Here is a 14,517-nt window from a genome sequence, read left to right as displayed (position 1 = left end):
AGAAAGCCACCTGCTATGTCATGAAGACACTCAAAGCAGCTCAGTTGGAGAGGCCTCTTGCTCATAACAGTTGGGGAGAAACTGAGACTTCCTGCAAACAGCCATATGAGTAAGCCACCTCAGAAGTGGGTCTTCCAGCCTCAGTAAACCCTTCAGATGAGTGCAGAGCCAGCTGACATCTTAAGTGCAGCTTCATAAGAAACCCCAAGTAAGTACCACCCAACTTAGCTGCTCCCATATTCCTGACCTATGGGCTGTGAAATAATAAATGTTTAATCTTTTAAGCCACTAAGTTCTGAGGTAGTTTGTTACATAGCAAAAGATGATTAATACAGTAAGAGAGAAATTCCATGTGTCAATCCAATCTGAAACATGATATACTTGAAAAGAGCTCCTAGGTCATATGGTAGAAAACATCTTTGCAAAAAAAAAGTAAATGACACATAAGTTCATAAAGGGGACTTCCACAAGTCTTATGTTGAACAAGCACCTACAGTTCTGTGCACAATTTTTATTATAAGGCTTGCAACCTAATAACTTCCATAAGAGACATAAAAAAGTATCTCAAACAAAAAACAAAATTTCATTGTTATACAAATTTGAGGGGGTACTTTGACTTTAAATGAAGTAAGTTTCTCTGGACCCACTTGTAAATGATTGCTTTCTTATCTCTATGAATCTACTTTTAGAATATTTATTAATGGAGAATGTCACGAAATGAGACATGGAACACCATGTAGCAGTTCATTACTTTGCCTCCCTCCAAGAGACGTAAATAAGTTATCTCTATTAGAAGGACTGACTTAGGTAAATTTATATTTACGTCTAAGTTTAACATATATGACGAGTTTCTCTCTAGAAAAAGAAAGCAAACAGCAGTACAAGGGCAGAACTATGTAACTTTGTCATTTTCAAAGTTTTTATTTTTAATAAAAAATGAGTATGACCAATGTACACAGCAAGCCTTTTATAGACACTAGGAAATACTGATACCAAGGAAACATGGTACACCTGTGTGGGCAACCAAAGATGTTAGAAAATTAGCATACACTACTGCGTCTGCCCTTAGGAAATACATTCTCTAGCAAAGTTCATCACCACAAACATGGCCACTCAGTAGGTTCACTGCCCCTTTGTAAGGGTGCACATGACCCTTAAGAACATGGCCCTCTCCCAAAGGAACTACAGTATAGATACAAAGTTTATAAAAACAACAGAACCGGTAAAGATATGATGACCTGCAAAAGAAAGGCTTATCAAAAACCCCAAAGTCCAGATAATGATGCAATACCATATTCTATTACATACGTACGTATGTGTATGTGTGTGTGTATGTGTGTGTGCACACATATGTTTATCTCCAAACTCTGAATTTTTCAATCCTAAGAAAAATAAGCATTATGGCAAATTTTACATTTTATAGTAAATAGAGAAGGAAATAAATGGTAATCCTACTGACATCCTGGGTCCTTAGATGGCCTTAAAATGTAAATGTAACTAGGAACTGAAGATGTGATAGGGTTATGAACTAGCCAAACCAGAGCCTAAGATACAGTTAAAAAAGAAAAAGCTTCCAAGTCATACCACTTTTCAAAGAATTAAATCGTCTGAGATCTTTAGATAAAAAGAATTTCATTAACTGATTTGATGCAGGTCCATTTACTGCCTCTCCATATGATCCAACACATTATATAGAATCTCAAGGAAAAAGATTGTGAGCAGAAATGACATGTTTTATTACTCTAGGATTTTTAAGTGTACATATTGAAGACTATTGATAATTAGCTACATAAAACTTCACATATAGTAAATAAAACCATAAGGCCAAGAAAACCACAAATAAGAAATTTTTTTAAAAAAAGAGTGAAGGAAAGTAAATATCTAAAATTTTAAAGCTTCATAAGCTATATAAAACCAAATGGAATGGCTAAAGCAATATAATATTCATGAAAATGGCAGTTGACAAATAAAATATAAAATGAATTATGACATATAGTGAGAAAGCAAAAGTAAAATTTTACAATTAAAAATAAATTACTGAACAAGGCCAGGTGCGGTGGCTCCCAGATGCAATCCCAGCACTTTAGGAGACTGAGGTGGGCTGATTGTTTGAGCCCAGGAGTTCGAGATCAGCCTGGGCAACATGGTAAAACCCATCTCTACAAAAAATACAACAGAAATTGGCTGGGCACGGTGGTGTGCATCTGCAGTCCCAGCTACTGAGGAGGCTGAGGTGGGAGAATCACCTGAGCCCAGGAAGTTGAGGCTGCAATGAGCTCAGATGGTGTTACTGCACTCCAGCCTGGGCAGACAGAGTGATACACTGTCTCAGAAAAAAAAAAAAAAAAAAAAAAAATTTTGAAAAAAAAAAACCCCTGCCAAATAAGGCAATTTTAAAAAAACCATTTTACCTCCAGTAACATTAGTGGGAAAGCAATTGTAAGCAATATTAGTTGCCACTAATTGTAAATGGTTATCATAAGATGTTCCACAGGGATCTAGGATATTTCTCTCAGTGCTTTGGAGATGTTATGGGTAGAAAAAAATGAGAAGCTAAGTGGGCTGGTTCTGGAACGCCTCCTGTCCTCAGTCAGAGTCATGCCTCTTTTATTTGTTTTATATTTCAGCATGCTCTTTAAGATTGGTCTAAAACAGGAGTTTCCCAGCTCCTCCCCCTTATTTGTTTTATATTTTAGCATGCTCCTTAAAATTGGACTAAAACAGGAGTTTCCCAGCTCCTCCCCGACCCCAAATGCTTGAATAATCCCACTTCACAATATTATAAACACTAACAACTATTTGGATTAAATGAAACCATAGAATTCTTTGACAAATCAAATAGAAGAAACACCATACTGGGTATTATTAATTTCTTAATACCATAATTTCTTCTTCATTATTTATCTTCACTTCTAATAGAATTTACTTACTGTATGAGACTATAAACTCATACACTGTAAGTGTGTATGAGAATATAAACTACTAGAGGGCAGGGCTACATGCACCTATTTTGTAGCAAGTACCCTCAGCACCGTCCAACGACAATTTTGGTGTTGAGTGTCTGATGTAACTGTTCTCCCATGCATGGATCACAGGAGAGGAATAGGAACAAGCATATATAGTATATCTACTCTTTCACAGAGATCTCACTGCATGTACCAAGTAATGAAAGCTTTTTTGCTCCCACTGTGGCACATTTCAAAGTATATCAGCACATGTGCCTATGCGTTTGTTCAAGCATTAATGCCTGTGAAAGAAATGCTTCTCATCTCTGGGATATGAATTCTTTACAATTTTCCCAATAAGAATAAGAACATGGTATTTGTCTTTTGAAAAACATGAAGAACCCTACTGAGGTCCTACAAATAAAAATAATGTAAGAGGATAAAAGTTTCTCTTTACTTTTGAAAGGGTAAGTTACAAAATGCAACTATGTAAAAATAAAAAAAAAGGAGGCTGGGTGCGGTGGCTCACATGCCTGTAATCCCAGCACTTTGGGAGGCTGAGGTGGTCGGATCATGAGGCCAGGAGATCAAGACTGTCTTGGCCAACATGGTGAAACCCCGTCTCTACTAAAATACAAAAAATAAGTTGGGCGTGGTGGTGCGTGCCTGTAATCCCAGCTACTTTGGAGGCTGAGGCAGGGGAATCGCTTGAACCTGGGAGGCAGAGGTTGCAGCAAGCTGAGATCGTGCCACTGAACTCCAGCCCGGTGACAGAGCAAGACTCCATCTCAAAAAAACAGAACAAAACAAAACAAAACAAAAAGACAATAACTGAGAAAATCTGCAAATGCTATTTTGCTTTCATTGTTACTAAAATTTTGTAAAAGTTACATGATTTTATTTTAGATAACCTGAAATAACAGTCTTCACAGCAGTAAAGTTTTACAACCTGTTACACATTGTGTTCATTTTAAAAGTGCAATGCATTGAAGATATAAAGACTTTTTCATTCAACAACCAACATCTATATCTGATTATATAAATGTAATAGGAATACATTTTTTGTAAACTAAAAATAGCTGTGAAAACTAAAAAAAAGAAAAAAATAGATAGATATTTTCAGAGGTGAAATTTAGTAGTAGAAAATTTGGGGAAATGATACCTCATCAGTGTTGTAGATAATCTGGAGTCCTGAGGAAATCATTTCCACAAGGTAAAGGAGATAGAGTGACACTGCATTTATCTGCAACAAACAGAAACATTAAAAGGTTAAAGGAAACAACCAAAACAAGTTCTAAAATTAATTAATTAAGGCTAAAATTACAAGTCATCTACTCTAATAGTGTCATAAAACTATTTCCTTTCCTACTGTGAAAGAAAGGTGTTGTGAATTTGGTTCATAATAAAATCCCAGCTTTGTATGCAAAATTCTAAATTCTCAAATTCACTGTAATGGAAAACACTGGATCAGGGAAACGGCTTCAAATAAAACTGTTAACAATTGTTTCTACATCATTTGTTTTCTTTACATGGCAAAAGAACTTTGAAAAAATAGGAATATATCATTTGCTTTTTAAGATTTATTTTCAAGCTTTGGGTCTAAAGTACTTCTACTTTGCCCCACAGGCAGTATGAAATGCCAATCCACCTCCAATGTATGGAAATGAAAAAAGTTATTTGGTAAGCAAGACATTATGATGAGGCCAGTACCCCATAAACAATAGGCGGTGCATCTTGAAAACAGTCTTATATTCAGTGAATACAGAATTTCTGTAAACAACTGCAGGAACATATTAATGTTAATGGTATAACATAATTTAAAACATGTTTATGAATGAATTAGTTTTATGAACAAAGGAGGTATTATTTTAGTGTATTAAAAATAGATATTTTATGATCTAAACAAAAAAATACTAATATCCACTTTAACAAAAAAGGACACTCACAGAATCCTGAATGGGATGTGTGAATTGTCTCAGGTAAAGAAGCAGGAAATGTAAGTGCCACAACAGGCACAACCCTTGTTTGGTTCATTTTAGGTGTCAACTTAACTGGATAAAGGGAAACCTAGACAGCTGGCAAAGCATTATTTCTGGGTGCATCTATGAGGATGTTTCTAGAGGAAGCAGGCATGTGAGTTGGCTGGCTGAGTGGGGATGATTTGCCCTCAAGGTAGGCAGGTACCACCGAAATGACTGGGGGCCACCCAGATGGAACAAAAAGGCAGAGGAAAGGTGAATTCTTGCTCTCATATGCCCTTCTTCTCCTTCCTTTGAACATTAGAACTCCAGGTTAACCAGCTTCCATCAGTGTCCCCCTGAGCTTTCGGGCCTTCATCCTCCAAAAGAGAGTTACACTACTGGCTTGTATGGTTCTGAGGCTTTCATATGTGGACTAAGCCACATTAGCGGCATCCTTGCTTTTGCAGCTTGCAGATAGCCTCCCATGGGACTTCTCAGCCTCCATAATTGTGTGGGTCAATTCCTCTAACCTCTCCTTCCCTCCCTCCCTCTCTCTCTCTGTCCCTCTCCTCTCTTCATCATTATTAGTTCTGTCCCCCTGAAGAATCCTGACCAATACACCTTGAAAACACAATGCTAAATTTACAAAGCCAGTCACAAAAAGATCATTTATTGTATACGAAATGCCAAAAGTAGGCAAATCCACAGGGACAGAAAGACTGGCTGCTGCCTAGAGCTGGGGGGCTTTGGAGAATATAGGGAATACAAAGGTTATTTTTGCAGGTAATGGGTATAACATTTCTTCCTGGGGTGATGACAATGTTCTAAAATGTATAGTGATAATGGTTGAGAAACTCTGAATATACTAAAAACCATCAAATTATATACTTTAAATAGTTGAATTACATGTTATGTGAACTATATCTCAATAAAACTGTTATTAAATAAGTAAATAACAAAAAAAGGCAGTGAAAAACTTTCACTCAGCCAGGAAACTGTAAGCCTGAGTTAAAAACAGAGAGAAAGCAAGGTGTAATACTATTCCCATAGAATTCTAACATAGATTATTTTCCTCTGACAGCTTGAGTGGCTATGTCTTCCATGACTCTCCTTCGGCCCAACTGAGTAATAGATGGAAAATTGGGGCAGAAAATTATTGGTGCCCTGGAGGCCTTGGGCAGAGCAGCCCAGGGCCTGGCACTGCTGGTGACCCTCTCAGCAACCAGGCTGATCCCAGGTGTCTCCTGACTTCCCGGCACTCAAGGGTCCACTGGATGTCAGGGTCTTGTCAAGGTCCAAGTGGGCCACACAAGAAGACGCAGTATTCTGGTTTTAGGTTTTTCAGATTTACGCTAACATTTTAGTGACTCTTCTTAAAACATGGTTGTATGGTGAGAAGGGGTTCATCCCACTGCCAGGCTCCCCCAGATGTTCTCTTACAGCACTGACACTAGCCTGTCAAAAATGACTTCCAAGAAATTTCATTCCCATGGGCAGCCTTTTACAGGGAACACCTCTAAGAGCTCTCTGCTCTGACTTGTGGGATGCTTCTGTGAGAAAATGTCAGTACATCATAAGTTGTAAAGGGACTACCATACAACAGGTTGATCAAAATTTATTTAAGGCCAACTATGTACCAAGTGCTGAGCTGAATTCTGGGATAAAAAGATAAATAAGCTGTTATTTTCTGAAAACGCTACTTCTGATAGCAAACATATTTATCAAAGGAAAAGGCACATACAATCTGATTATGCTATAGTTATAAGGTTAAGGTTGAAAAACTATATATTCATACAACACTAACTCTCCAAGGAGCTATTTACAAATAAGCACAAGAGTTTCTGCTGCATAGAAATGAGAGCACCGCACTTTCTGTGTTTAGAGAATATATACTAAAGTAAGACATTTCAGATCTCTATAGAGTAAGAGGGACTATAAAAAGGAGATACTCTTAATTTAGTAAGGAATATAAGAATAGTAAGTATTCTGTCCCAAAGACAGAGAACCAAATGATGAGCAGAAAATTGATTAAACATAAATAGAATATATTTGTATCCCAGAAACAACAGAATGTGTAGCTAAAAAACAATACACAGATGTGAGAGGGGAATAAAATGAAAAAAAATAAAAAACCTCACAGTGTGTTCTATGCATAGGTATAAAATTTAATATATTATACAAGACAAAATTTATGGACTTCAGAAATACCTTTTGGAATTATATTTCAGTGACATGTTTTTAGTTTTACTGAAGGATGATACATTAAGAAATGAACTGCTGTTAAACAAAACTGATTTGCTATTGCACCACTGTCAACTGTCTTTTGTCCCCTAGTTCCTAAATGCTGAAATTCTTCTAAATTTGATAACATGTAAAAACTTTCGTCACTGAAATAATTGCAGGCTTCCTTCTTTTGCACATTAATAATATTATAATCTAGGCCGGGCGCGGTGGCTCAAGCCTGTAATCCCAGCACTTTGGGAGGCCGAGATGGGCGGATCACGAGGTCAGGAGATCGAGACCATCCTGGCTAACACAGTGAAACCCCATCTCTACTAAAAAAATACAAAAAACTAGCCGGGCGAGGTGGCAGGCACCTGTAGTCCCAGCTACTCAGGAGGCTGAGGCAGGAGAATGGCGTAAACCCGGGAGGCGGAGCTTGCAGTGAGCTGAGATCCAGCCACTGTGCTCCAGCCTGGGCGACAGAGCGAGACTCCGTCTCAAAAAAAAAAAATATTATAATCTATCCGTTGACCCTTTTTGCTTGAAGACCAAGAATTTACTCGGATTTCATGTTCAATTGCCGCAATTAACTCAGCCCTGGTGGCTGCCATTTCACTTTCTTCTCCATTTCAGGGTTGATTCTGTACTTCTATTTTGAACAATTTATAAAATCTAATTTAAAAATTATTTTTAAACAGCCTCAAATCCTCTATGACAGGGCTTCCCAGCCTCTGGGCCAAAGACTGCTATGGGTCCATGTCCTGTTTGGAACTAGGCTGCACAACAGGAGGTGAGCGGCAGTGAGCAAGCATTACCGCCTGAGCTCTGCCTCCCCTCATATTAGCAGTGGCATTAGATTCTCAGAGTAGCGCAAACCCTATTCTGAGCTGCACATGCAAGGGATTCAGGTTGTGCTCTCCGTATGAGAATCTAATGCCTGATGATCTGAGATGGAACAGTTTCATCCCAAAACCATCCAGCCCCTACGCCATCTGTGGAAAAATTGTTATCCACAAAACTGGGCCCTGGTGCCAAAAAGGTTGGGGATCACTGTTCTATGCTATAGAATATAAGGAGAATAAAATTTATAATATCTTTTTACCTGAAGATGACCATACTCCTCATAGGAGAGCAACTCATCTCCTGTATGCACATTGAAAACAGAGTGAAGACATGTTGTTGGGCGTGGATCCTGCTTAAACTGCTGGACCTAGAATGAAATATAAAATTTAAACAATGTTAGTAATTCATAAACTTATCCAAGACTATAGATTATATAAGCTATTTTCATGAAACTTTTAATGAACAAAGCTAAGGTAGAGGACCGAACAAAGCAGAAATGTTACCTTTTCTCAAGAAACATACAATACAAAAAGTTCATAACTACTAACTTGATAGAGTTAACATGATTCTCAATTGATATTTCACATGCATAGCAACTCAGGTATCGTACGGAGCAGGTTAATGTAGTAGCAATGGCTTTTTGTTTTGCATCTTATTTTGTTTTAGAGTAAAATTCTGCTTTATGTTGTGAGACAGGATTTCAGTGATTATATTCCACTGCACTGTTATTTGGAAATGCCTACATAACACTCATAATGAAAAAGGACCACAGGCCAATTCTAGTTCAGTAAGTGTTCAAACTTCAAATACAATTTCTTTCTCTAAGGGTCGCAAATTTTAATGTATGCTGCTGTTAACATGCTTTCATTTCCCCTTCCGTATATATTGTACACTCATTACTAAGACATCAACTCTAAGAGAATATAGGCCACACCATTATTTATTAGCTAGACAAAAAATTTTACCATTTTAGAATAAGTAAATACCTAAATAATCCAACAGAAAAACTCTGGGGACCAAAAAATCCACCCATTTCTTTAGGGCCTGTTCAATTCAACATGGCAAACATTTACTGACACCAATTATGTGAGAAATACTGTGCTAATTCCTGGAAGTCTGAGATAAATAGGAACAAAAAAATGAATTGCAAGATATATAGCTTTAGGTAAATGCAATAATTCTCTTTTAAAGAGGAGTATGAGAAATAAGTGATGATAATACCTAAGTCATTGCGATCTTGCCTTGTTTCAGTTTACTACGAAACTATATAGAACCATGTTTTCTTCTCCATCTTTAAAAATTTTTCTTCTCCTTAAAATACCATCTTAAAAAATCTTCTTTTATACTTTTTGAACCCTCACCAAAATTCCTTCCTCTGGACTCCCACATCAGTGTAGTTGTCACTCATTTTTCCTGTTTTGTACTTTTACTAGCTGTATGTATCTCCCTGTGAAATTGCATAATACACATTTGGTCTACCTTCGTAGTTCTGGGCACAGGGCTCTAAGAACCCTTTGAATTTCCTGAACAACAGGCGCAAAAAGAATGTCTTTTTTTCATATAAGTCCCTTTCAACCATACTTGAGTTTTTGCTAATAATGTGACTCTTGATAGGTCCCTAGATAGCTTCAAGATGGGGGACTGACTGCCAGAGGAACCAACCAAGTGATCAGAGGGTTGGAACTTTCAGCTCCTCACTCCCACTCCTTACTTCAGGGGACGTGGAGAAAGGAAAAGCTGGTGAATGAGTCAATCACCAATAGCCAGTGATTTAATCAATCATGCCTACATAATGTGATTGCTATAAAAACCCTAGATGATGGTATCTGGAGGGCTTCTGGGTCAGTGAACACATCTGCATGCCAAGAGGTTAGTGCACCCCAGATACCAAGGGGACAGACGCTCTTGTGCTCGGGACCTTTTCTGCACCTTCTACCACTTCATCTGGTGTTTGCTTTATATCCTTTAAAACAAACTGGTAACAGTAAGTAAAGTGTCTCCCAAGTTCTGTGAGCTGCTATAACAAAGTATTGACGCCGGGGAATTATTGTAGCCAAGTCAGAGAGAATTGTGGGTAGCCTGGGGATCTACTACTTACAATTGGTGTCTGAAGTTGGGGGTAGTCTTGTGGAACTGAGACTTAACCTGTAGGATCTGTTTTAACTTCAGGTCGTTACTGGAAGAATTGCAACAAGCTGTATATACCCAATTGGTGTCTCAAATTCGGAAACTGCTTAGTGTGGAAAATCCATACATTTGGTGTCAGAAGTGTTGTGAGTAGAGAAACAGTATTGCTGTAGAGTCCTACTATCTTGTAAACTTCTACAAGCTATGCTGTCCAACACGGTAGCCACTAGCTACATGTGACTAATTAAATTAAATTACAATTAATTATATTAAATTAAAAATTAAGCTCTTCAGTCACAATGGCCACATTTCATGAAATCAATAGCCACATGTCACTAGTGGGTACTGTATTGCTCAAGAGTAACATGGAACATTTGTATGCTCATAAAAAGTTCTATTGGGCAATATTGTTCTAGACAGATGTTACATCTTTACTGTCTCCAAGAGCCCTACATAAACAAACACAGCGCTCCCTATGATTAAAGAACCTAATCAGCAAAATAAAAGTCTGAACCTATCAGTACATAATCAGGACCTAGAGAATGGGTACAGTTAGGGATGTAAGTTCTCTATTGATAAAGTGACAAAGTCATCTGGTGTTAATTCAGAGAAGATGACTATCCCTTCTCAATATCTGAAACTGCTTGTAGTAATCTGAACCTACACAAATAGAAATCAACGTGGTCACTCTTTTCACACTATTATCTCGAAGTCCTGAATATTATTCTGAACTGCTATACAAAAATAGTAAAACTGAAGCAAAACACATTTTAACCACTTGATACAGATCTAAAAGGATAAGGTTTTATCAGTTTAATAAAGTGACTCCTGCAGTCGACAAGGTGGTGTTTGTCATTTGTCTTCAAGACATGCAAGAACCCAGCAGGACAATTTATATTCAATCACTATATCAGGGGAAAAGCAAGTGCTAAATGATTAAAGATACCCAAATGGGGGATTATATAAGTACATTTTGAGTTTTAAAGTCATTAAAAAGACAAGTAATTTAAAATTTCAGAAAAAAAAAGGTTGAAAGTATAAGCTTTGAAGATTAATGGGGCATGCTGTATGTCAATTACAAACAAAAAGTCATCTTGAAAGCAGACAAAAACAAGAGGATGCTAAGTAGTATTTTATACGATTCTGGCATCTGGCAAGTAAAAATAAAGATAATAAATAAAGCAAAATTTTCTAGACTAAAATAAATCTAGAATAATGCCTCTTCCATGTGTATTTTGCTCAGATTTTTCCTGAAAACTTTTATCAATGTGAATAAACAGTTTATCATTTGGGAAAAGGTAACTGAGTATTTTGCCATCCATTTTAACTTATAGCCTTAAAACATGCATTTAGAGAAAAAAAATCTTCTCAAAAGGGAATCCTGGAAAAATAAATTTTATAAAATTTTAATGATTTCTCATTAATTAGAAACTAGCATTTCAAACAAAAAAAAATTTAAGTAGATAATTAGATACAGCAACATTTATAACCTATTATAAAGCAAATGTCTGCCCTCTAAACTAATTGCAGATTGAATCAACTCTGAAAAACTCTGAATGCCTCTCTGTAAGTAGAATTATAAAAGACAGCAAATAAGAGAATAGGTAGCTGCATACTGAGAGGTAAAACACAGCTGACACTAATAAACAGGCATTAAGATAAGTGTCAAGACATAAAACCCAGAAAACAGACTCCTCTAAATTCTGTAAATAAATCAAGAAAAAGTCTACGTATTCACTCAAATTCATAATCAACTTAAAATACCTTTTAGCTAGTATTTTTAGAAAATACATCAGGAAGCGTGTTTTATGATGAGAAATCAATAGAAGTGGAGAAGGGAGACTTTCTAGGTCATGGTTTTACCTCAAAAGACAACATGAGGCTATAGGTCAAACGGTGAATGAACACTACAAATGTGCTTTGCTTTAGTTTCAAGGGAAGACCAACAGAGAAATATTTCACATTTTAAGATACGTTTATATTCCCTCTTGCAACAGTATTGTAAAGGAAATGGCCAAGACTGGAGGAAAAGAACAGTGAGCAGCAATAAGATGTGAAGGTATGGTCAGAGGCTTTGAGCTGGGTGTATGCTTCAATCTCCCTGAGTCACAGTCCCTCACACTCATATGCACTAGAATAATATACTCCTTACAATTCATATTTACATTAATGGTCTATATCATAGCTACATAGGAAAGAAATGATAATCCCTTGTAATTTACAGAATTTAAGATAGCTTAACTCAGTCAGGCATGGTGGCTCATGCCTGTAATCTTAGCACTTTCGGAGGTCGAGGTGGGAGGATTGCTTGAGCCTAGGAGTTTGAGACCAGCTTGGGCAACATATTGAGACCCTGTCTCTATTTTTAAAATTAAAAAACAAAAACAACCTTAGGTCACACTCAAACTGTTTTAGAAGAAAACATATTACAATTATGATGCTGGTTAGTAACATTGAGTAAGAAATGCCATTATAAAGTCAAAACGCCTTTGTAAAGTCAAATCTCAGCAGAAAAGCCACTAACAATTGGCTAATGGCCAGGTGCTAATGGTCTACACATCATAGCTACTAGGAAAAAAAATGACAATCCTTTATAATTTAAGGAATTTAAAATAGCTTAAGTTGGCCCAGCATGGTGGCTCACGCCTGTAATCCTTGCACTTTGGGAAGCTTAGGTGAAAGGATTGTTAGAGCCCAGGATTTCAAAACCAGCTTGGGGAAACATGGAGAAACCTTGTCTCTACAAAAAATACAAAAATTAGCTGGGTATGTTGGTGTACGCCTGTAGCCCCAGCTACTTGGGAGGCTGAGGTGGGAGGGTTGATTGAGCCTGGGACGTCAAGGCTGCAGTGAGCTGTGATTACACCACTGCATTCCAGCCTGGGCGACCCAGAGAGACCCTGTCTCAAAAAACCGGCCAAACAACAATAAAAAAAGCAACTGGCTAACCATGCCACAAGGAAAAAACCTTAATCCAAGCTTGTCCAACTCACAGACTCACAGCTTTGAATGTAGTCCAGCACAAATTCGTAAACTTTCTTAAAACATTATGAGATTTGTTTTGCAATTTTTTTAAGCTCATCAGCTACAGTTGGTGTTAGTGTATTTTGTGTGTGGCCCAAGACAATTCTTCTCCTTCCCATGTGGCCCAGAGAAGCCAAAAGATTGGAAACCCCTGCCTTAAACTAATACGTTATCAGACTTCCTTCTGATAATTCTACTTTGTCAGCTTGTTTGGCAAACCCATGAAAACCATGATTTTCACAGTGTGTCCTAGAGAGAAAAGTTGAATTAATAAAGATATTATGCATTTATGAAATGATACAAATGAAATAAACAATAACATCTCACACTTAGGAAAAAATTAACTTTAATCACAATTATTTCAACGTAACATATGACATACTAGTTTAATTCCAGTATGTCAATCTGTGACATACTACTTTATTTCAAGCATCTGAAAAACCTTTGCAATATTGATTTGTACAGTCAAATCTCAGTGGACAAATTAAAGGCTTTTCATATGTCTCCATTTACTTTTTCTCTATAACATTTTCTTGTTGCCATATTCTGGTGGCAGAATATTAATGATTTTTTTTTTTTTTTTTTTTGACTTGAATTACAGGCCTGAAGAAGAAGATTTGCTATCACTTTTTTTATTACTTTTTTTTTTTTGAGGTGGAGTCTCACTCTGTTGCCCAGGATAGTCTTGAACTCCTGACCTCGTGACCTGCCTGCCTCAGCCTCCCAAAGTGCTGGGATTACAGGCGTGAGCCACCATGCCCAGCCTATTATTTTCTTTTTCTTTTCTTTTTTTTTTTTTTGAGACAGAGTTTCCCCTCTGCTGCCCATGCTAGGAAGCAATGGAGTAATCTCAGCTCACTGCAACCTCCCCTCCAGGGTTCAAGTGATTTTTGTGCCTCAGTCTCCTGAGCAGCTAAGGCTATGGGCACGTGCCACCAAATTTGGCTAATTTTTGTATTTTTGGTAGAGACGGAGTTTCACCATGTTGGCCAGGCTGGTCTCGAACTCCTGGCCTCAAGCGAGCCACCCGTTTCAGCCTCTCAAAGTGCTACAATTTTAAGAGTGACCCACCATGCCTGGCCTATTATTTTCAAGTGTAGATCAAAACAATATGTTCATGTGATTAAAAAAATACAAAATATTGGGGCACGGTGGCTGAAGCCTGTAATCCCAGCACTTTGGGAGGCCGAGATGGGCGGATCACGAGGTCAGGAGATCGAGACCATCCTGGCTAACCCGGTGAAACCCCGTCTCTACTAAAAATACAAAAAAACTAGCCAGGCGAGGTGGCGGGTGCCCGTAGTCCCAGCTACTCGGGAGGCTGAGGCAGGAGAATGGCGTAAACCCGGGAGGCGGAGCTTGCAGTGAGCTGAGATCTGGCCATTGCACTCCAG

The 14,517-nt window shown here is 37.7% G+C and overlaps 1 protein-coding gene across 1 annotated transcript in view; it reads right to left on the bottom strand.

The window, feature by feature from the left end:
• Positions 1-4,077: 4,077 nt before the first annotated feature.
• The window catches only part of LOC108534786 (phosphorylase b kinase regulatory subunit beta-like), a 60,221-nt gene continuing 49,781 nt past the window's right edge, over positions 4,078-14,517 (bottom strand). The window contains exons 5-6 of the mRNA XM_017880295.1: positions 8,232-8,339; positions 4,078-4,188 (exon numbers count right to left, since the gene is read on the bottom strand). Of these exons, the coding sequence (XP_017735784.1) occupies positions 4,078-4,188; positions 8,232-8,339 (219 nt within the window). The remainder of the gene's footprint in view (positions 4,189-8,231; positions 8,340-14,517) is intronic.

This window comes from Rhinopithecus bieti, unplaced genomic scaffold (genome assembly GCF_001698545.2).
Source record: "Rhinopithecus bieti isolate Rb0 unplaced genomic scaffold, ASM169854v2 scaffold_12138, whole genome shotgun sequence".
In the NCBI taxonomy this organism is placed as follows: domain Eukaryota; kingdom Metazoa; phylum Chordata; class Mammalia; order Primates; family Cercopithecidae; genus Rhinopithecus; species Rhinopithecus bieti.
The sequence above is the reverse complement of the archived record's forward strand: the minus strand, read 5'-3'. Positions and strand labels throughout refer to the sequence as shown.